The sequence below is a fragment of the Hibiscus syriacus genome, unplaced genomic scaffold (genome assembly GCF_006381635.1).
Source record: "Hibiscus syriacus cultivar Baekdansim isolate YM2019G1 unplaced genomic scaffold, ASM638163v2 tig00110546_pilon, whole genome shotgun sequence".
Classification (NCBI taxonomy): Eukaryota; Viridiplantae; Streptophyta; class Magnoliopsida; order Malvales; family Malvaceae; genus Hibiscus; species Hibiscus syriacus.
In genome coordinates this window covers 390,335-413,166 of record NW_024062773.1, presented here as the reverse complement: position 1 = coordinate 413,166, position 22,832 = coordinate 390,335, and the positions used below count along the sequence as shown (strand labels likewise).

The following is a 22,832-nucleotide window of genomic DNA, read 5'->3' as shown; positions in this document are numbered from 1 at the left end:
TGAGTACATATTAATATAATATTAAAAATATAATATTATTCAAATTTTATTATAATAATATTAATTTTTTAATAATTAATATATTTATTAAAATGATATTAAAATATTAAATAAATAAAATAATATTTTTGGGGGCTTATATTATGAAGTGAAAAGTTAAAAAAAATATTTTACTAAAATCAGATGGTAAAACATTTTACAAAAAATACAAAGAAATTAGGAAAGTGAATTACATTGAGAAAATCAATTACAACTATCAAACATTAGAAAATGGTTTTCGTAAAACCGATTATATCTATCAATAATCAAAAAATTGTTTTCCAAAAAAAATGTTTTCCAACTATCAAACACCACTTACATTATACAAAATTATTTTATTTTCTTAAAAATCAGACTTAGAAAAAATATGATATATTTTTAATTAAAATATTTAAAATTCAAGTAAAGATTAGATCAAATATACAAGTTTATGATATAAAACAATTTATCAAAATACTCCTCATTTGTAACTAGTTTTTACTTAATTAATTGTAATTTTATAAGAACACTCATATCATTTTAACTATTACTATATTTTAATTAAATATTTGAAATTTGATTTGATTTAATATTATAAACATCATCCTAGGTTAATTAAAGAAGGATCTTGAACCCTAAAACTCAATTTTCTATTACCTATCCATTTTTTATTAAACTAAAATAATTACAAAGTAATGTCGTAAATATTTTCAACCGTTTTAATAAACAACACTCTGCTGCGGTCATTGGTGCTAGAACTCGTAACCTAAAATAACAGTGATTACTTTAACTATTAAAATAAATTGATTCGTGTTACCATGCCAAATTATTCCATGGTTTTAAATATTTTCAACTGTTGATAATAACAGTCCAACACTCTGTTGCGGTCATTGGTGCTCGAACTCGTAACCTAAAAATAACATTGATTACTTTAACTATTAAAATAAGTTGGTTCGTGCTACCATGTTAAATTATTCCAATGGCATCATGCTCCACACATGTCAATTCCACAAACATCCAAGAACATGGCATTTATAGTAAGTAAATGCTTGGAAATGGCAAAGTAATTGCTATAAATAGTTTGCGTAGGCCAAAATTCAGAGAAATTGTCGTTGGGAAAGGACTAGTAAATGAAGGCCGTGTAAGAGCTTTGTTCACATTGTATGCCCACCAAATGATATGAAAAAGGTTAGTGCACTTTTTTACTTTTTACTTTAGTTTTTATATATAATTTAACATTTGATTTTCTTTTCACAATGACTTTGATCTATAATTGGTCACTAACTTTAATTTTGAACTCTAATTTAGCCTTAACTTTTTTATGTAATGTTTCTAAATTTGGTTTTTTTATTATGTTAATGTGATTGTAAGATAATATTTGTTTAGAATTTTTCTTAATCATTGACAAATCACACACAATCTTTAAATGCAACGGTTCAAAACACAAGATTTCTACAGAGAACAACACCTCATTTAACTACTGAACTCATATACTGGGTTCAACTTTAATGAAATTATAGATCAAAATCAAAACAGGGTCAAATGTACATTAACCCTAATCATCATCACGAGGAGGAAGTTAGAAATTTTATAGAGTTGGAAGTATAATGAAAAATTCCAGAGTACGAAAAAATTATAATTCCGTCATAAAATGGTTTAGGGTTTACGGAAGTCGTTTTCGCATACATTTGTTGGTGAGTGTAATACTAGGGTGGGCTGAGTCTCCTGACGAATGGGACCATTTGCAATGCAATTACTTTATAATGCAAGAACTGGAAAAGGCATGGAAAAGAAATCTTGATAGCGATTGAGAAAGAAAGCAACAAAGAATCTTAAAACCTTTTTTAAGATCTCCTTTTCCAATCTCAACTTTTCTTCTTCTTTATAATTAATAAATAAAGAGTAAATTTTATCATTGGGTCATTAATTTATTGTTTTTATTCTATTTTGATCACCAAAATATTATTTTAGCAGAAACATCACTAATATTATATTTTTTTTCTATTTTGATAAATGGTGCTTCTTTTTCTCCTCTTGTGATTTTTTAATGTTCTTTTAGGGTGGGAGAAAAGAACAAACACACCCATGCTTTTGAATCCTTTTAGGGTGCGTTTGGTTTATGGAATGTATGATTACCAGTGGGAATAAAAGATTACCAGAGAATAGGATTACTGAGAATGTTGTATTTTGTGTTTGGTTGGTTTAGCAGGAATGTAAGATTACCGTGTTTGGTTAAAGAAATAAAAGATTATTAGAATGTATATTTGATCAAATTGTCATTATTATATATTTGTTTTTTTAACAAGTTGGAAAATATTTATATATTTTCTTTAAAAATTTAAATTCATAAAATTTATATATTTTTTTACAAAATTGAAAATATAAAAAGGTTTAATGAAAGGGTAAAATCTTATTTTAACCTCTGAAATTCATATAAAATTTTAATTATAGATTTTTTTTGTAAATATAAAATAGTTTAAAGATAAATTTGTAACTTAACATTCGTAGAATTTTTATTATTCAATGATAGAATAAGGATATTTTTGAGAAAAAAAGTTTTAAGGGCATTTTAGTCCAAAATATCGGTAATCCAACAATACCTAAGGAAAGGGAGTTAATGACATTTCCGGTAATATACCCAAAAAAATTCACTATTAGTAATGTAAGATTATCGAGAATGACATTCCCGGCCAACCAAACGAGAGAGTGTGGATTTCATTCTCATGAAAATCTCACATTCCCCAACCAACACACCCTAAGTGTTTGTGTAAAGCAAGACATATAACTATCAACTGTCTTTTTACCAATGAATAGGCAGACTTTCTTTCTTTCCTTTTTTTTAATGTGGACTCTCATAATTAGATTGTAAAAACGTAAAAGTTATAATTAAATGCCAGAAAAATACTTTAGTTATTCATAAAAATATAAAATTTTAAAAGACTTAAAGTATAATTATAAATTAGTTATTTAAAATAAAATATTAATTACATTATTTTCATAAATTTTTAACAACAAAAATTTATAATTTACCTTTAATAATTATTTAAAAATTATTTAAATTATAAAAAACAATGTAATTAATATTTTATTTTAAATAATTTACTTTTAAATTTTTAATTAATTTAGAATTATACATTTAGTATTTTAGAATTTTAAATTTTTATAAATTAAATTAATAATGCTCTACGGTTAGTGGTACTCCACGGTGTTTGTCGAGCGTGACAGACTCATCCTAATAAATACAAGTCATTTAAAATTAAATAAGAATTTAAAAAATATAGTATGAAAGAAAGAAATAAAATAAAAATACAAAGAACCATATAAGAAATTATTTTTTTAACAAATCAAGCACACATGAGGGGCGTACAACTTATTTTGATAAAAGGGATGTTTTCTTACAAAGTTTATTCATAATTTTATTCTATTCTATTCATTTTCATTTTACATGCTCATTTTGATTTTAAATATTTTTTATTTTTGTAAGTTAATCTAAAATCACAAATAATTGATGATAATTTCTCTTAAAATCTTCTATAATTGATGATACTTTCTCAAAACTAAAAATTAAACCCAGATTCAAACAATAATTATTGACTAATTTACCAGGCACAATAAAATTTGACATAATTTATAAAATATTTTCAATTTGAAACAAATCATTATTTTCATAATATTTTCTTAATTTTACCCGTAGAAGAGGGGGGGGGGGAAATAGAAAGTAATTGGAATAATAATCCCAATGAGAGTAATGGGATTTGACTTGAAATTTGCACAATGGTTCCACCCATCATCAGCCCAGCTGCCCTTTATATTGCGCGTGCATCAACTTCTGCAATTAACTTTCTTCCTAGAATTAAAATTAGAGAATCAGAAAATATAATGATTAATTTTTCAAATAAAATTTTATTTTTAAATATATATTTTATAAAAAATATAATGTTAACATCTATACGAATAGTAATTTTGATTCAGTACTTTTTTAAAGATATTTTAATCCTCAATGTCTTAATATAGATTAAATTATTATTTTTAAATAAAAATCATCGGTCGATTAATAACCATCGTTCAACACTTATTGCTAACGTGATATGTTCATAAATCTTAAATAATTACGCGAAGATCAACAATTTAACACATTCGACACATGTTATATTAGTAATTAAACACACATAACACATGCATAATTATATCAATAATTAAACATGAGTTATTATATTAATGTTCTAATATATATGAATATATTAGTCAACAATAAAATGTTAACTATTAATTTATTGATAATTTTATAAAAAAATACTTAATTAAAATTAAAATATTAAAAACAAAATAATAAATAAAATTAAAATAATTGTTCTATCATACATTAAAAATGAATCTTAACATTATATTCTTGTAAAAAAATAGCATTTAGTAAGGGAGAAGGGTCGGTCCATTTGGGGACCAACATCAAGCAATAATATTAATTTCTTTTTTTTATATAAATAATATTAATTTCTTTTATTGATATGAGATGAAATCTTTTCCTGTTCGGTTAATTAGTTTTTAAGAAAACGAAAGTGGGGTCGAATATGTTCAACATTTCTATTACCTCCTAGTAGAAAATTTACTTTAGCACCCATTAATTGTCGCATAAAGTGTGATAAGATAAGACTCCGCCATTTCAATTCTATTTTTCATAATATAATCAGCACTCACCCATATATTATGTTTAATTCAATTATTTTAAAATAATTGATTACAAATTTGAAAAAATAAGGACATTGATACTGCGTATAAAAACATTAATTAAAGGTTAAATTACATAAATGATCACTAATATTTGAGTATGTTTTTATTTTTTCTCAACAAATTGGTCACTACTGTCTTCAATTTATAGCAAATGGTAATTAATGTGATCGGTTTGTAACCAAGTGTTTACTCTACTATCATCTTTGTTAAATTCATGGCATAAAAACATTAACAAAAAATATTAATATTTTGTTACAAATCGATAAAGTTAATGATCATTTTGTTAGAAATCGATAAAATTAATATCAATTTATTACTTTTTGAAATTTCAATGAAAAAATAAAATTTACTTAAATATTAATACAGTCTCACGTAATTTACTTTTAGTTGAATTATTATCTGAAAAAGAGAAAACAGTGTATCATCAAATGTCATCAAATCTCCTTGACGCTGGAGGGCGGCCAACCCCACTTGCTATGAGGCATGCAGTCCAAATCAAAATAATTAAGACCCTAAAAAGAGGCAATGCCCCACTTCCTATTCCTCTCTTTTCCATATATGGTACGCGCCTGTGCTTTTGCCCCCATCCATCTCAAATCAGTCACACTGGTACCCTACGTTTCTTTTTCTTTCCTTCCATTACAAGTGTCATAAAGTGTGCAGTGGGGATGACAAAGTATACGTATTTTAAAAATATGTAATCCAAACTCAATTTGTCTCGTAAGATAAAAGGGTTAAAAAATATATAATCTTGGATTAAAATATTGTAATTAAAGAAAAAGTTGTATTTAATGTATTAAAAACGAATGAATAAAAAGAATAATGAACAAGATTTGAAGTGGAGAGATGGTTTAGTAGTGGAAGATACGTGTGTGGAAGGTGATAGTGATGATGCCTCTCCCCATCTTCCTTCAACTGTGGAAAAAGTTTTTCTTTTCCACGTAAAGAAGCAATCATAAAGATGCAGAAAAGAGAGGAACTGCATTTCATCCAATATTCGACACTAATACTGATTTTTTTTTTTTATAATTAGCCTTAGATATCTATATATAATTAAATATATGTGAACAGTTTTTAATTTTAAAGTAAATAAATAATAATTAAAAGGAAAATAATGGTGGGAGGTTGAACGGATGTCATTGGTTGCCTTTGATTTTCACCCTGAATAGGAAGTCCACTTCTCTCCTCCATTTCCCTTTTTCACTTTTCATAATTTCCACATTTTAGTTTATAATATTTTAACACTATAATTATAATTACAAAATGGAATGTCCACTAACTATTCGCATTCACATCATAATTAAATGAAAATCAAATGCTTCTAATGGAAAATAAAAGCAACTTCTTGTGGTGGTAGTTTTACTTTTGTTGGGTCAATAGAGAATTAATGTATATATAAGAACTTCATGTATATAAATAAAAAGAGAGTTAAATAAAGTTTAGGTTTTTCTGAATCTAATTATTTGTAGTCTGCCATTGATAATTAACTGGTTATGGAACAAGAAGGTCTAGTTTGTCTGAAAGACGGACTTTATTACATGATCGATAAGAGAAAGGCTTAATATTTTACATTATGAAAAGCTCCGGCAGCTGTGGTTGATAAAAGCTAGCATATCATTTATTTACGAATGCAGACTCCGCCAGGTCAATGGAACGAGCAAGGCCTGCAGCTTTGTTCTGACATTCCAGGTGCTCAGCTTCAGGGTCACTGTCCGCGACTACACCGGCACCAGCTTGAAGATATGCTACCCATTCTTGGCGTCTGTCAGGACCTTTGTATGAGTACATCGTGTCAAAGCGGGGTACCGTTGTGAACACCATAGTCCTGAGAGCCAAGGCGATATCCATATCTCCAGTGAAGGAAATGCCCCCAAATCCTCCGCTGTAAGGGCCTCGTCTCGACACCTCTAACTCATCAATAAGCTCCATAGCCTTCACCTAAACCAATACTCAATTTCATCAGTAACTTGAAAGCATTCAATCATCAGTTGAAACAGAGGATTTGTATAAAGCGTGTAAATAGCAAGTACAGAACCTTTGGTGCTCCACTAACTGTTCCAACGGGAAGTGCAGCACGGAGGGCATCCCAACTAGTGAGATGATCCTGCAACTCACCGGTAACCTACATAATTTAGAATGTTCAAAACAAATTTCTTGGACTGTGGTATTTAATGAAGCAAACTAATCAGAACGCAATACTCTAAAGCTGTTTGAATCAGTACATCACTTTGACAAAATCTGTCTGTCTCGTGCCTAAATCCTAAAAGAATACTCCAAATAAACCAACTAAATTCTAATAGATCACTCGATTAACATCACATAAACAAGTTTAAGCCAAGGGACAATTTCCAGCTACCATAAATGATTTAAAGAGTTTAATACTGTTTCACCTGGTTATGCATAGGGACACTTCAGATCTTATGTTCAGATGAGAAAAGAATAGTTTCATACCGTAGAGCTTATGTGCATCACATGTGAATATCGTTCAATATTCATCAGCTTCTCCACCTTTACAGAACCGTATTTGGAGACCTAAACCAAAAACATGCATTAGAAAACAACCGGTCACACACCTTTCGATGTAAGATATGCATAATTGAAATTGCTGAGGGAAAAACCTTTCCGACGTCATTGCGTCCCAAATCGACAAGCATGATGTGTTCTGCACATTCCTTTTCATTACTTAGCAATAGTTTTTCCGTCATCTCATCTTCAGCTGGCGTCTTTCCTCTCCTTGCTGTTCCTGCCAGTGGTCTATTCACAATCTTATTCTGTTCATGCCAATCACAATAAAGAAATTTAGATCCCAAAATAGCTCAGTGTAGTTCTCTAGGATTTAAAATCAGGGCAGTAAGAAAAAAGTAAAATACTTTACCTTCTTTACCCTGGTAAGAATTTCGGGACTTGAGGCAACTAGAATACCTCCTCTAGCCTGAAAGGGATATGAAATCATAAAATGACTAATGATCCACGGATTCACAACTAAATAAGTAATTAAAGAACAAACTAACTTGCAAGTAGGCCATATATGGACTGGGATTCACAACTCGCAGAGCTCTATAAATTTCAAAGGGGTCAGCAAATGTCCGCCGCTCAAAACGCTGACTTAATACAATCTGGAAAATATCCCCAGCCAGAATATGCTCTTTTGCCTTTAGCACAGCTTTCTTAAACTCTTCGCTTGCCATATTCGAATTCTTTAAAGCAGGGCCAAAATGACGGGTTTGTAAATCTACAGCGCCTGTAGGTAGCTTTGGACTGAGAATAAAATCAAGAAAAAAGGGAAACTGATATGTCAGCGAAACTAAAAGACATCTGAACTTAATGAAAACCGATATTGCAGTATAACAGTTGCTCACAGCTCAACATTATGTACTCTAGCCACCAACTTCTCTAGGTGGTCGATTCCTTCAGCGTAAGCTTTTTCAACAGAGGAGTGTTGATCTAACCTCACCCAATGAATTACATATGCTTTCTGAAAAAAATAAAAGGAACAATGAATATTACTCCATATCACTGTCTTTTCCATCAGACTTGATTGATATTTGGAACCAAAACCCTGAACTTAGTACTGCTTGCAAAACAAAGTGAATTGCAGCTGGAGTAAAAGGAATACCTTTTCCACCTGATCAAACACAATGACATCGTTGTAGAGTCCTAGATGCATATCTGGGAGATTTCTGTCATCATGTGGTGCCTTCGAGAATGGAAGCTTTTTCTTCTCGACATAGCGAACTGTATCATAGGAGAAATAACCAACCCATCCACCTACACATCACGAGAATTAGAACAAAATGTGAGTGTAAAGATTTTATAAGGAAACCATTTGAATCCACAATAAAATTACATCAGACTTTTCCTACTCTGTTATGAAAACCAAGTACTTGCAACTGGAAAATCTACAAAATACCGCACGTAACAGGTTAAGACACTAGATAAGTTGCTGGTTGAGACAGCTATATGTACTTAAATCTTACAGTTGAATGACCAATTTTTTTCGGTACTAAGAATATTATTTTTTTGATCTTGTTTTTCGGTCCTATGAATTGAACTTTAATCTCTTCTTTCCCAACTAAATATGAGCACATTCAGCAGTCCGAATATGAGCAGTAGCAGGAATAACTCCAAAACCTGAATTTATTGCATTATCCCCTTTTTCTCATAACAATGTCTCAGCTTTCATGTGTCATTAAACCCTAAATAAGCCGTTAACTTATGAACAAGCCGACAACCAACTAATTATCGATTGTTTTTCCTCAATTTGAGGACTGCAAATAAAAGTAACCAATCAAGATGGGAATTGCAAGATCATCCACATCTTGTCAGTGGTTGTAAGACACATCAAATAGATATTTATGACAATTCAACATACTGAAGAGCAATCATTCTCACCACAAAATGCATCAGGAAGATCGTCAATAAGTTGGGGTTCCCAAGTCTCTGAAATTCTCTTAGGAATACACATAGGATCTTCAACGTTCTCCTCCGTCAAACACCCTGCCTCATGATCCATAATCATAACCTTGTTTTCCTTTGCTACAATTTCCATCGTCGGTTGAGCTCCAATAACGCTATAACGACCCTAATACAATCAAAATCCAATAAAGAACAAAATCATAAAACTAAATGTAACCCTGCAGATTATCAAAACAAAAACAGGCATATGTAAATATTCTTACAACACTAGAAGCCTGAGAACCAGGTTCGACCGACTCAAAGAGAAAACTTGGAGCCTCTCTATCATCTTCTTTAACCAAACAGCGGTATGCAAGCACCGGAGTCAGCTGATCAGAGAAAATGCATCGATAAAGGGGTACTAAATTCCCTTTTTTGGCCGCCTCCACAAACTTACTTTCATCAGTAACTGAAAAACAAAACCACAAAAAGGGGTCAATTTGCAGTTTGAGCAGAATCTAAAATATTATCATATCAATAAAAAGCAAATCCCACAAGAAATATAGTGTTCCTACTTAACTCTAATCCTTAACCTGTTCCTTATTTGATTAAAAGAGTTTAAAAAATATATATTCTCCGTGAATTTAAATCCATCTTTCCCGCATTTTCTCAGTACACAAACGGATGATAAATCATTTCGTAACAATTCAAACTAAAGCCCCAACAATAAAAAACATTAGTATTAAAAGAAGATTAAAAATTAAAAATAAATTAGATTCATTTTAATTTGGCATTAGTTTAATGTTTAATTTCTTTTATACAATAATTAAAAAAAATTCAAAATTATATAAGTGTCCAGAATTTTATCAGAGGCCCAATAAGACAAAAAATATTATTATTAAAAATTACCGAGTGTAGTGCTTGTAGTGCTTGTAAGAGAGCTCCTGCACTTAAGTACAGTACGGAAGGAGGTTGGAGCTGGGGAAATGCGGGTGGCCGGAATTCGAGAAAACCGAGTAGTTGAAGGAAATAGGCGGTGGGGGAATCCCCGGGAACTTTGCATTGACATTGTTAATGGGGACTTCATCGAGGTAACTGCCATGAAGGTTGGATTGGCTCTCGCAAAGTTCAGAACTTTTTCCCCGTAAATGGTAGAAATGAGACTACAAAATTGGGTTGGATAGATACAGCGTTTCTCACGCATTTCACTATTTATAACACTGTGCCCCTCTATGTAAGGCAAGTCCAACAAATTAACAGAAAAACCAAAGAAAAAAAAACAAAATACAAAACTAAAAAATTAAAATAAAACAAAATCATTCGTATATAATATACGTGAATGAGAAGGGTATTACTTTTTTTAGATTTTTATTCATTATATTGTTGATGGATTTAATTTTTAAATTTTTTTATTATATTAAAATTTAAAATTTGTCTACGGGATGTATAATCTATATTTACTAATAATTAATTATTAATTATAAAATAAAATAAGTTTTAATCAGATGTTAATATATTTTCAATCTGATTAAATTTTAGAATATAATTTTATACACTAATAATATATAAAACAGAAAAGTTAAAAGATTTCTTTAACCGATCGGATTTAAGGGAGGATACAGATTTTTGTTTTATCTTTTTTATAATTTTCAACTGATATTATTAATTTAATTTTGATCTAATTAAATTTTAAATTATTAATTTGTTGATTATAATCTCGTATTACAATCGGATTTAAACAACTTGATATCGATTAAGTAATATTTCAAGTTCGAATTGTTGTGTATAATTAAATAACTATTTTAGTAAAATATAATAGAGACATGCTGGGTTGTCATGGAATAAGATAACCTTTTCCTCTGTATTTTTTTAAACGTTTTGCTGATTTTATTTTATGTTTCTGCTGAATGAATTGGAAATAACCCTTTCTACAAATTCCCTTCCAACGTATTTGTTTGCTTTGTTTTCTAGCTATAGGTAATAATTAATGATAAGTTAATTTAGTATTTTTTATATAAAAATAAGGTCGAACGTTGAATCTTGACATTATAAATAAAATAAATTGAGTTAAGATGATTATTCCTATAATAGATATTAATAATACTCTCTTTTACCACTCAGATGGTCTAGTTTTGAATCAGTTGAATGGTCAAAGTTAAAAGAGGAAATAGTTGACTGGTCATACATATAGTTTACATTATATATTGCTCTAAATATATTTAGAAGACTTAATACAAAAATAAATTTCTAAACTATATTTCAAGTTGATTTTTGGCACCTATTTTTTTTGGGTTAAAAATAGGCGTCTAATATTTTATCCGTTATGTTTTTAGGTGGGTATCGTTAAAAAATGTTAACTGAAACATGCCACATTTAAATACTTTTTGATTTTTTAATAAATAAAGTATTATTAAAAAATATTTAAAAAAATATAAACGAGACATGTATCACTTAATAATTTCTTTTAACAGTGGACACATAAAAGTATAACGAAAAAAATATTAGACACCTAATTTTAACGAAAAATTCTTTAGGCACCAATAGTCAATTAGAAGTATAGTTTAATCATCTAAAAGTGTATTAAGCCTATTTAGAAACATTTTATATTTTTATTAATTATGAAAATAAAATCTACGTCAGCAGCGCCTGTAGCTCAGTGGATAGAGCGTCTGACTCCTAAGCAGAAAGTCATAGGTTCGACCCCAATCTGGCGCGTGAGTTTTTATTATGTTAGTATTTTGCATTTTTGTCCCAAATTTGCTCTTGATATAGTTTGAAATAAGCATTATACATATGCAAAACCCTATTCGATTCTTCATTTTTTATATAAAAATAATTCAAACATTTCCCATTATTACTTGGATTCAAATTACATAAAAAAAAACTTGAATGTTTAGTATGAGAAAACAACATTCCTTTGATTGAAATGATATTTAAAAAATGCTTAAATGTTTTATTAACAGAGAACAACAATCCTTTGATTGTGTTGTTCTGTTCAAAAGCTTTCTGAAATCTCCTCCTCCTTGTTTTTCGACCACAAAATTTGACATTTTTATTGGAAACTTTGATTCTCAAAGCCTTCGGGTAAGTTCGTCTCAGCTCTAGCACCGTGGAAGGTCACTTGGCGGCGGTGGAAGTGACTCGTTCGGGCCATTGCCATTCTCGACCAGGAACGCCATCTTAAGCCCCCATGTGGTGTGAACTTCCAAATGGCAACGGAAAAACCAGACCCCTATATAAAAACACCACCAAATCATAATGTTCCAACATGTTCTGTTTTTTGGTAACAATATTCTAACAAGCATTAATAATTTCTATGGTTTCAAGGGTACCTGGATTATCTGCTCTGAATCTGATTGCAGTCCACCCTGCAGTTGGTACACTTATTGTGTTCCTTTCAACAGGGTCAACCAGATTGAATTTCTCTGGATCTTTCTCCGGATTATAATTTCCTAACCCTCTCCCAACTACAAAGAAGTTGAATCCATGCAGATGGGTTGGATGGCTCTCAGGGGCTAATATAGAGTTTCCTTGAATCACTAGCTCAACTGTTGAATTATAGGCCAATCTGTATACCCTGGTGCCATTCATCGTCTGTAGATTCGACGGCTGAGTACCGGTATAATCGAAAGGCATTAATGGTTTTCCCGGAAATCATCTGTGAAGACCCCGTTTATGCCATAGTAATGTGATTCGAGGATAGCAACGGTTGGCATGCCGAATGTGACATTGCTAATAGCTGCAACAGCCTTGGAACCATTGGAACATGTAGCACAAGGGTTAATCCCAACCCCGATGTTGAAAAGTAGTGAATGATCGATGGTTAAAGGGACTTTGGCAGGATATTCTTTCGAGTTCAGGCTTCGAAGAGATTCAGAAAAATTGAATGTCAATGATGTTGCATTTACAGGTGGTGTATGGGTCATGGTGGTTGGAATGAGGGGATGTGTGTGGTTGTAGCGTAAGTATCCGGTTCCAGTGAATGTGTCGACCGCAACGACGGTGTCCATTAACGGAGAAATGGCGACTAAAATACTTTCCTATTCCCCGATCGGTTGTAAGAATGGCTGTTGTGGTTTGTCCCGGACCTAGAAATAGTGTGTCGGTTTTAAAGGGTTTAACATAAGCTGCATCGACTTCAACAACAGTAAGATCATGTCCGGCAATTTTGAAGAAGAGTTCATCATTCAGAGCTGCATTGATAACCCGCAGCAAATAGGTCTTGCTATTTTCGACATGTAAAGTATAAGCGCCTGCATCCACAAAAGTAATAGAATTCTATGGAAAAGCATATTCGATGAAACTTATATGAACGGCTCGGAAGGAGATCTTTCGTATCTTTAGAGATCTGCCCTACAATATGGATATATAGATCAGTAGGTTTATATAATGCATTCTAGTACCTTCAGAAGAACAGTTTGAAACCGGCCCCGAGTAACCATTAATGGTGTGTGCACATGATAAATTTGGAGCCAAACCAGTTTGGATTGCCTGGTTGACCACAGCTTCTGTGTCTTCTTTCTACCATTCCCCTAGAATTCAAAGAACAAATTCCTCTCCGTTAACGTATTAGCCTCATTAAATATATAGATTTACGCATTCCAAGCAAAGTGAAGCTCACCTAATATGATTATTTTTTGCTTATCAGGCTTAGGAAATGGGAAATGGACACCTTTCTTTGGCAATATAACAATGGCACCATGCATGGTTGAGCGCAGCCAGGAAATATGTGCATGCCAAAGTAGTGTCCCTCTCTGACCTGTAAAGGTGAAGTTGTAGAGGTAGTTCTGTTCCGGTTGAATCGGACACTGTGTGATGTATGCCGGTCCGTCATACCACCCTGTTCGAAGCTGCCGCACCCCATGCCTGCAATATCTAGAAAAAAGTGTCACCATACTCACCACACCAGGCTGCGGGGTTGTAAATTGCAGTAAAGCTATCCGATAAACTTGTTTACCAGTGGATTGAAACATTGTAGTTAACATGATTGACAACGTTTACTAGTACATTATCATCCTCTCTTGCATAAAGCGTTGGCCCCGGAAACTTCCCGTTCACGGTCACAATAGGCTTAGTGGAGCATAGCCTTGTAGTGTTTTTCAAGACAACCTGATACATATGCAGTTGCCGACATAATGAACATAAATGTTCATAATCTGTTAATTTTTCTAGCAGAAGCAAGAATTTCTCTTCTGATATATACTGACAGTGAAATTGTAATGCCGAATCTCAGACTCAACCACTGCTGGAAATAGAAAAGACACGGAGAAACATCTGAACCCAAGGCAAAATCATCTTTGCTCTCTTTGTCTCTAAACTTTGTCCGTCTCTTCCAAGTTTGATTTTTTCGAGGCTATATTTAGAAGAACTCGATCTCTGACATACTTTATAGTTTTATAACTTCATATATAAAGGAATATGATAGGTAACTCATGCACGTATCACCAGTAAATTACCAATTTTTCATCTGACCGATACATAATGTGAGTAAAGATTACTGTTCCATCCGTACGTCTTTCTCTATCTCTCCACTGTTATATATTATATCTGGTTTTCAAACTATTATTCCTTAATCACAAATCATTGCGTGTTTCGTGTAGCTTTTGGATACTCTCTTGCTCCTGTATCTTTCGTCTTAATATTAAAAAAATATATTATGAAAACAACATACCATCAGTTGAGTAAGTCCGTAATACAGCATATAGTTTATTACAATTCCATTTTTTTTTTACTTAGAATTAGGTATTTTCATATATAATCTTCATTTTTTTTCATTTTGAAGGTCAAATCTTATGTCAAGTTAGTCACCTTCTTTGCTTCTCTAGCAATTCTTTGTTTTTATAATTGTAGTGAAATAATACACTTGTAATTGCAGGCAGATGAATGAATTTGAAGACTTTATACCAGCAGCCATCCATATATATATATGCATGGAAATAAAGAAGATAGAGCCAACTATGGTAGTAGGTAATGGTCAGTGTATAAATATGTATGCATTGATGTTGATAAATAAGAACAGATATTAGTTGAGCAATGGCTTTCAGATTGATATATATGTATGCTATGGGATAAAAATCAGAGCTCCGGCCAGAAGTTTTGAAACTTTTAAGGGATTTATTAGATGGATGTTTTTGCAGTTTGGAATAATAACAGCTCAAGTCGTCTATAAATTGATTTTTCAAATCTCTCATCTTTTTCTCCTTCAAACCCCACTTTTTCTTTCTCTCACTAATTTCTTGTTGATTACTTGGTGCTAATTACATTTTTCTTGTAGATTTAAGGATAAAATACAAGTTTAGTAGGCCTAGGTTGTCATTATTTTAAGTTATTTAGATAATTTATTCGAATTAAAATACGAATGTTTGGTATAAGTATGTATTCACTATATATATATATATATATAATTTTTTTCTCAAAATACAATATAAATTTAAACATCGACATTGTTCAATCGTTATATATATATATATATTTAACTAGTCTGTAGTGATTATAATGAGTAATATCTGTTTGAAATTCTTTCAATCAATCAAATTTTTTTATTTTTTTATTGATAATTTATTTTTATCTCTTAAAATTTTATAAATTTGTTTACCTAAAATTTTATAAATTATCTCTTAATATAAAAATTTTGTATTCGTCCCTAAATAAAACAGTCCACCATATCACAATTGATTATTAGTTTAATAAAATTATCAGTTACATATGGTATATGATTTTATCAAATAATTTTATCCAGCATTGATTCCGATAAAGTTTCCTAGAAGCGTATGCCTCAAATAGTGTCTATAGGAGACAGGACTAAAACAGTGGGGGATTTCAAATTGTAGTTTTTTATATTTTTAAAACGCTAGTCGGATTCATTTATGTTCACGAATAAATTCGTTTGAAAACTTGTTAGTTGACTCGTATATAAGTTGATTTATCAACTCATTTAGTGGCTTGTTTAGTTGATTTTTTTACTTTTACTTTGTTATATTTAAATATGAGTAAACCACACGGGTATCCACTCAACTATGGTCAAAATTATTTTGACCACCGATGTTTCAATTTTAATTAATTAGACCACCTAATTATTTAAATGCTTCAATAAAATTACTGACCGTTAACTTTTAAAGGTGGAGGTGACGTGACAGTTAAAATTTAACCGAGAGAATGATGTCTCAATTAATTTTCTGGTGTAATTACATATTTGGTCCTTGTTACTTACCCAAGATGTCAAATTGATCATAATTTTAATTAAATTCAATAAATTTAATTCTCTAATTAAATTGTGACAATTGTCAGTCTCTAATTGAACGGTTAAATTTATTTATAATTTATTTAATTCATTAAATTTTGTTTCCTCTAACTAGAGGATGACACGTGTCACCCTACAAGAAAACAAATTAAAGAAGTTGATATTTGGGGATATTGAAACAAGGTTCTTAGGCTGCTAAGCAAGTGAGCAACCACTAAAGCTAGGGTATTGAATGATTTATAGTTCACAACAGATAGTATATGTCTTGTATATAGATTTTTAAAATTTAATTTAAATTTATAACATTTTATATATCTTAATTTAAATCCATATCCTAAGTTTAAAAATATATATTCTATTTTCTATCTAACTTATTAAATATATTTTATTTTAATTTTAAAATATATTTTATTATTAACAACAAGTTGATCTAGTGGGATGAGACACTAGGTCCCTTAAGCAATGTCAGTGGTTCAAATCCTGGCGTTTGCGAATGGAGCAAAATGGGTTGGGAGGGTCGCCCTCGCCTCTGCAGTACCTGATCAGTCGGTCAATAGATCGGATACTAATGATTAATTCAAAAAAAATATTTTATTTTTTATCTTAACTTTAAAAGTATATTTTATTTTGTATTAACTTAAAAAATATATTTTTTATATCTTAACTTCATATATATATATATATATATATTATTCTTTTATTAACTTAACAAATATATTTTATTATTATTTTAACTTCAAATATATTTTTTATTCTTCTATTAACTTAAAAATAAATATTTTATTATTAACTTAAGTTAATAAAAGAATAAAATATATTGTTTGAAGATAAGTTAATAACAAAATATATTTTTAAAGTTAAGATAAGAATAAAATATATTTTTAAATAAAATTAAAATATATTTAATAAGTTAGATAGAAAGTAAAATATATATTTTAAAAATTAAGATATGAATATAAATTCAGATGTATAAGATGTTATGAATTTAAATTAAATTTTAAAAATTTGTATACAATATATAGTTTATGCTATAAAGCATAAACTATTCAATGCCCTAGCCTTAATGGTTACTCACTTGCTTAGCATACTAAAGCCCCTAAGTTCAATTCTCCCAAATCTCAACTTTTTTAAAAAAAAATTTCTTGTAGTCACCCTCTAGTCCGATCGAGTCGAGTCAAAAAAAAATTGAGATGACGAATCCTATTTTATAACTCGGAGTTGACTTGAATTTTTTTTTAGTCGAGTCAAGTCAAATTTTCAAGTTTATATTTAAAATTAATTATAAATATTTACAATACTATTACATTATTTGATTCCAATTTAAATGATATTTTATAACCATATACAATATATATATTTTTTCGTATTTTTTTCATATATGATTTACATATATCATACAATGTCGAGAGACTCGACTCAAACTTAAAAATTAATCTAAGAATTACTAAATTTTCGACTTATTCGAATTGTATTTTACAACTTGATTTGAACTTGAAATTTTTTTCGAGTCGAGTCGAGTTTTGCTCACCCCTACCCTTTGGTTGGAGGAAACAAAATTTAATGAATTAAATAAATTATAAATAAACTTAATTGTCCAATTAGAGACTGACACTTGTCATAATTTAATTAGAGGATTAAATTTATTGAATTTAATTAAAATTATGATTAAAATGACATATTGTGTAAGTAACAAGGACTAAATATGTAATTACACCAAAAAAATTAACCGAGACATCATTCTCTTGGTTAAATTTTAACTGTCACATCACCTCCACCATTAAAAGTTAACGACCAGTGGCTTGATTAAAGCATTTAAATCATTGGGTGGTCTTATTGATTAAATTGAAACATCGGTGATCAAAATGATTTTTAACCATAGTTGAGTGATCACCTGTGTAGTTTACCCTTTAAATATTTGGGACTAAATTGAATACGTTGTAAATTTTGGAGTTCAAATTGCAAAGTCTAAGAAGCTTGAGAACTAATGGTGTAAATTCACTATTTTGGCAAACATTTTTTTATTAGTCCGTGGTAAGTACTGAGACCTCAAGAAATAATAACAATTCATTTACCACAGAGATCGATTGGTTCACGAATATGTTTGTGAATATTAAACGAATATATTCACAAATATTAAACAAACATATTCACGAATGTTGAATAAACAAACACAAACACCTGAAAAAATAAACACCATTTCTATATTCACAAATATTAAACAAACATATTAGCGAATGTTGAATAAACAAACACAAACACCTTAAAAAAGAAACACCATTTCTATCTAAGCCATAAAAAACAATATTGTTAAGGTTAATTTTTGTACTTGAAAAGTTTAATTTAAGTTAGTGAAGTAAGGAATCTTTAATAATATAGAATTAAGGTATTATTAAACTTGAATTACTCTAAATCAATAGGGTTAAAAGTTTTGATTTTTGTTTAAATTTCTACAAATATTTTTAGAAACTAGTTCACCCCAATTGACGGATTTTAATTAATCGATTGAACTAACAACATCATCTTTGTATTATTTAAAAAAATTGATATTTTAAAAATATAAAATTAAAATCAATAAAATCAGGGTACATAAAAATAATGACAGAATTTGACAGTAATAAATATCATCTTTTTTGCCAACTTACCACGAGTCATGTTTCAAGTGCTCTCATGGTGGCTGCCCTATAAGCCCATCAAATTATGCAGCACCGGAGGGTAATTTGTATTGCAAGCATCACTTCTCCCAGCTTTTCAAAGAGAAAGGAAGCTACAATCATCTTATCAAGTCCGCATCGATTAAGCGGGCGGCTGCCTCCGTTCCAGAAGCTTGAATTCAAGTCACTCTTTACGCATTTGCTTCCTTGTGCAGTTGTGCTTGCCAGTGTGTTCTGTTCATGGATCCTCAGATTTATGTTAATGACTTCACATTCATCTGTGTATATGTTATGGTATTTGATTTATCTGTGGGATTGGGATATGCATTCCCCAAAGTTGTAAAATGACCCTTGCAGGTTGCAGTGCAATGATATTATATGTGTAGCTATGTCAATCTTTTTCATTTCTTTAAAACGTACTTGTTCAACTTTTCATCCGACATAATAAAAATCGGTGCGTGATATAATCTTACATAACTGTGTGTACGGTGTGGGATATAAAGCTGTACATATCTGGTATAGGACATCCAAGATTTTTAAGGTGCCGAGGAGAAAGACCAACATCAAGTTTATGTCAATCTTTTTCATTTCTTTAAAACGTACTTGTTCAACTTTTCATCCGACATGATAAAACATCGGTGCGTGATATAATCTTATATAACTGTGTATACGGTGTGGGATATAAAGCTGTACATATCTGGTATAGGACATCCAAGATTTTAAGGTGCCGAGGAGAAAGACCAACATCAAGTTTACTATCATAGATGGAACGGTGCTAATGAATATTATGTATAATTTGCTCAAACAATATAATGCTAAAAATGGTAAAACTCATGAGATTCCTTTCCATTAATTAATCAACACTGTAAATTGTAACAACAGATCGACGGTGTAGTAATACAAATTTTACAACCTCTTCTTTCTTTTGCCCTGAAGGAATAAAAAACATAAAAACAATATTCCTCTACAGCCCCAAGCTGGGAGGGATAGAGACGAATCAGTCACTTATTGGAGTTTCTAATTTCTGACTAAATCATGCAGCTGTTGCCAGTTCGAAAGAAAATGTGGTTTCCCAAGCTTCAAGGGTAAAGAAAGTATTGAACCCAAGGCATCATATGCTACAATACAGCCCTGGACGTACCTCTCTTCGAACATTGTTGCAGTCCTCACGATAAAGGAAACAAAATATACAACGATCACATACATATTACATATCTAGGATGTGTCATTTGCTTCGTTTCTTGGCTTCGCTGTAGAGTATAACCCCAAAGACAGTGAGTGCATAACCAAGCATTCCAGTAACGGAGACTGGGTTTCTAAAAATTAAAATTGAAACCACCACAGCCACTGCTCCTTTTGCGTTTCCTAGAACCTGAATGACAAAAGCATCCCAGTAACTCAAAAAAAATTAAGATCCCGTGCTAAGAATTTTCTTATTTGCTCTTTCTTATCAAGTATACTAATGCAACATCAACTTCATACCACAAGGTTTAAGAAGATGCACGATAAATGAAGCAAATTCCTAAAAGCCATTAAAATAGGGAGGGAGGGAGAGTTGGAGAGAAGGATTGAACAAGAGAAGGATTGAACAAGGATCACAGATATCATACCTGTAATGTCAGGGCGCTGGTGTGTTTCGTGACCAAAAAGTTGGTCAAATTCACAAAATATGCTAGAGCTGAGTTGAATATTAGATACCAAATGATCTTGGTGTCATCTCTAGCAAGGGCAAGTGTAATACCGACCACATTTTCTTCCATAATGAGCGTTGCAGGAAGTAAAAATACAACAGCTATTGGCGCCATGTAGAGAAGGAGGTTCATGGAATTCAGCTTCTCCCTAAAATAAAGTTAACAAGAATATGAAAATCATGCCATCAACCACCAAGCAGAAGCATAGGCATATAAAACATTCCTCACCCTTCAGAAGAAAGCAAAATTCCTTGTAAAACTGACTTTAGAGCTCTTGCAGCTGTAGCCGAAATGCACATGATAAAACCGAATAGATGGAAACTAGGTTCACCCTATGCTCAAATAAGAAAAATGGAAACTAACAATCAAAGTCGGATTAAGCAAATGAACTATAATATTGTGAATAATGCAGAACACAGTTTAAAAGTTATAAAGAGAAAGAAAAAAAATTCAAGGGTCTCTCAATCGAATAAAGAAGCAAAATTCCAGAATATAGCTTCTAAATGCCACAACCAGAACATACAATATGAGAACTGCAAGCATAAGGAGGAAAGATAAAGTTTGATGAATCATAAACAATAAGTTAATGATTTAATCATTGATAATCCACAAGTTGTGGTCATTATATTGAAAAATCTCCAAACTAAGCTAAAAACAACTGCAAAATCAGTAAGTTCCAAAGAGCAAGGTATGTAAGTTAAGACTCACAGTCCCTGCCTCAGAAACTAAATAGAGCGTAAAGCAAATACTTCAATTCATAATTCGAACTTCAACATACCGCAATCCTAGCTATTAATGGATTCTTTATGCTACAGGAGGCCGATGTAATCTAAATGAGACTTAAAATCCACTTCTTTAAAACTAGACAAATACTTTAAACCTCTCATCTCACATCAAAATAATCACATTGGCCATAATATCAAGGAGGAATGGCATCATATTCCCACACCATTTCCCTCTCTATTGTCCATTAAAACAACTAACAGGATTGAATTCTAAAATTTCCATTATCTAATAAAAAATATAGCTTAACAAAAATTAGAAGATCAACACAAGTTTGAACGAAATAAAGTACATAAATTTCCAAATTCCAATCAAATTTCCTAAAAAAAGGCTAAAATATAAAAATATAGAACTGAAAAAATTAGCAGATAAACAAACAGGCATAAAATTCAACAAACTGAAGCAAAACAAAATGCAGTTCCTTAAAAGCAGCTAAAATTTTCATTAACCAAAAGAAAGTAAACAAAATGCATACCCCACTGGCAATGATAACCCCGGTAACAACAGGGACAAGGGTAAGATAAGTAAGCCAAGCCTCCCTCTTCAGTGTCATCAAGTAGGCGAAGATCGCAGTAAAAAAAGGCGTCGTAGCCCCGACGGCCTGATTAAAACTAACCGGCAGGAATCTCAGAGAAATATTGCCGAACACAACTGATATACAAAAAACCAAACTCAAAGCCGAGATCTTGAGAAACTGAACCCTGGATCGAATGGTCTGCATTGGAACCATCTTCATCCAAGCAATTGCGATGTAGCTTAGCAAGGAACAAGCTGTCATGTGACACATGGTTAAGAAGATTGGGTATTTGAAACCATAATTGGTTAGTAAATACTTGTTCAACAGCAAGACACCAATGTTGGACGAGTACCATGATGCTACTAGCCCGATCGTGAACAATTTCGATGTGTTTTTCATGGTTCTTTTTGGGGTTTGAAGATCTGGGTATCTTTATCTGGAGGAAGAAAGAGCTGGGTTTGAATAAATGAACGAAATTGCTATTGTATGAAGATGGATCTGGGTGGACTTGTGGGAATTATGGGTTATTTTGGTGGGGGGAAAAGGATTATTCTGGGATGATTCCATGGATCTGATTCAAGTTTCTCATTACACGATCAAGGAATCCCAAAGACAAGAAAATTCAGAATTCTGACTTGGGAAAAAAGAGAAAAATCTTGTTTTGAGGAAGTCCAAAGTAGAAGGAAAAGAATGTGGCTGCTCTGCAAATTTCTCTGAGGCTAGAACTAGAAGAAGAGAGAAGAAGGATTTTTAAAGCTGGCAAGGTAAACGCATGTGTTTATTTATTGGGTAAAGTTCTCACTGGTCTA

General features: G+C 31.2%; 2 protein-coding genes, 1 non-coding gene and 1 pseudogene across 4 annotated transcripts; 1 reads left to right on the top strand and 3 right to left on the bottom strand.

Moving 5' to 3' along the window:
- Positions 1-6,322: 6,322 nt before the first annotated feature.
- Positions 6,323-18,645, bottom strand: LOC120130383 (anthranilate synthase alpha subunit 1, chloroplastic-like). Of its 2 annotated transcripts, XM_039147627.1 has the most exons (12): positions 18,641-18,645; positions 10,051-10,259; positions 9,426-9,610; positions 9,139-9,328; positions 8,363-8,514; positions 8,106-8,221; positions 7,758-8,004; positions 7,622-7,678; positions 7,365-7,517; positions 7,198-7,278; positions 6,782-6,868; positions 6,361-6,684 (listed from the first exon to the last, which is right to left on the bottom strand). In XM_039147627.1, exons 2-12 carry the CDS (start codon positions 10,241-10,243, stop codon positions 6,361-6,363), a joined length of 1,785 nt encoding a protein of 594 aa, XP_039003558.1. In that variant the 5' UTR covers positions 10,244-10,259; positions 18,641-18,645. The 2 variants fall into 2 exon arrangements, with proteins under 2 accessions (XP_039003559.1, XP_039003558.1); XM_039147628.1 differs by lacking the exons at positions 10,051-10,259; positions 18,641-18,645 and having other exon boundaries at positions 6,323-6,684; positions 9,139-9,317; positions 9,426-9,490.
- On the top strand, positions 11,784-11,856 carry TRNAR-CCU. The gene has a single exon. It is a non-coding gene; the product is annotated as a tRNA-Arg (tRNA).
- Positions 12,109-14,429, bottom strand: LOC120130354 (annotated as a pseudogene).
- Positions 18,646-19,847: 1,202 nt separating the features above from the next.
- LOC120130385 (probable sugar phosphate/phosphate translocator At3g11320) lies at positions 19,848-22,832 on the bottom strand. The gene is made up of 4 exons (XM_039147629.1): positions 21,982-22,832; positions 20,952-21,055; positions 20,643-20,871; positions 19,848-20,404 (listed from the first exon to the last, which is right to left on the bottom strand). Exons 1-4 carry the CDS (start codon positions 22,420-22,422, stop codon positions 20,258-20,260), a joined length of 921 nt encoding a protein of 306 aa, XP_039003560.1. The 5' UTR covers positions 22,423-22,832; the 3' UTR covers positions 19,848-20,257.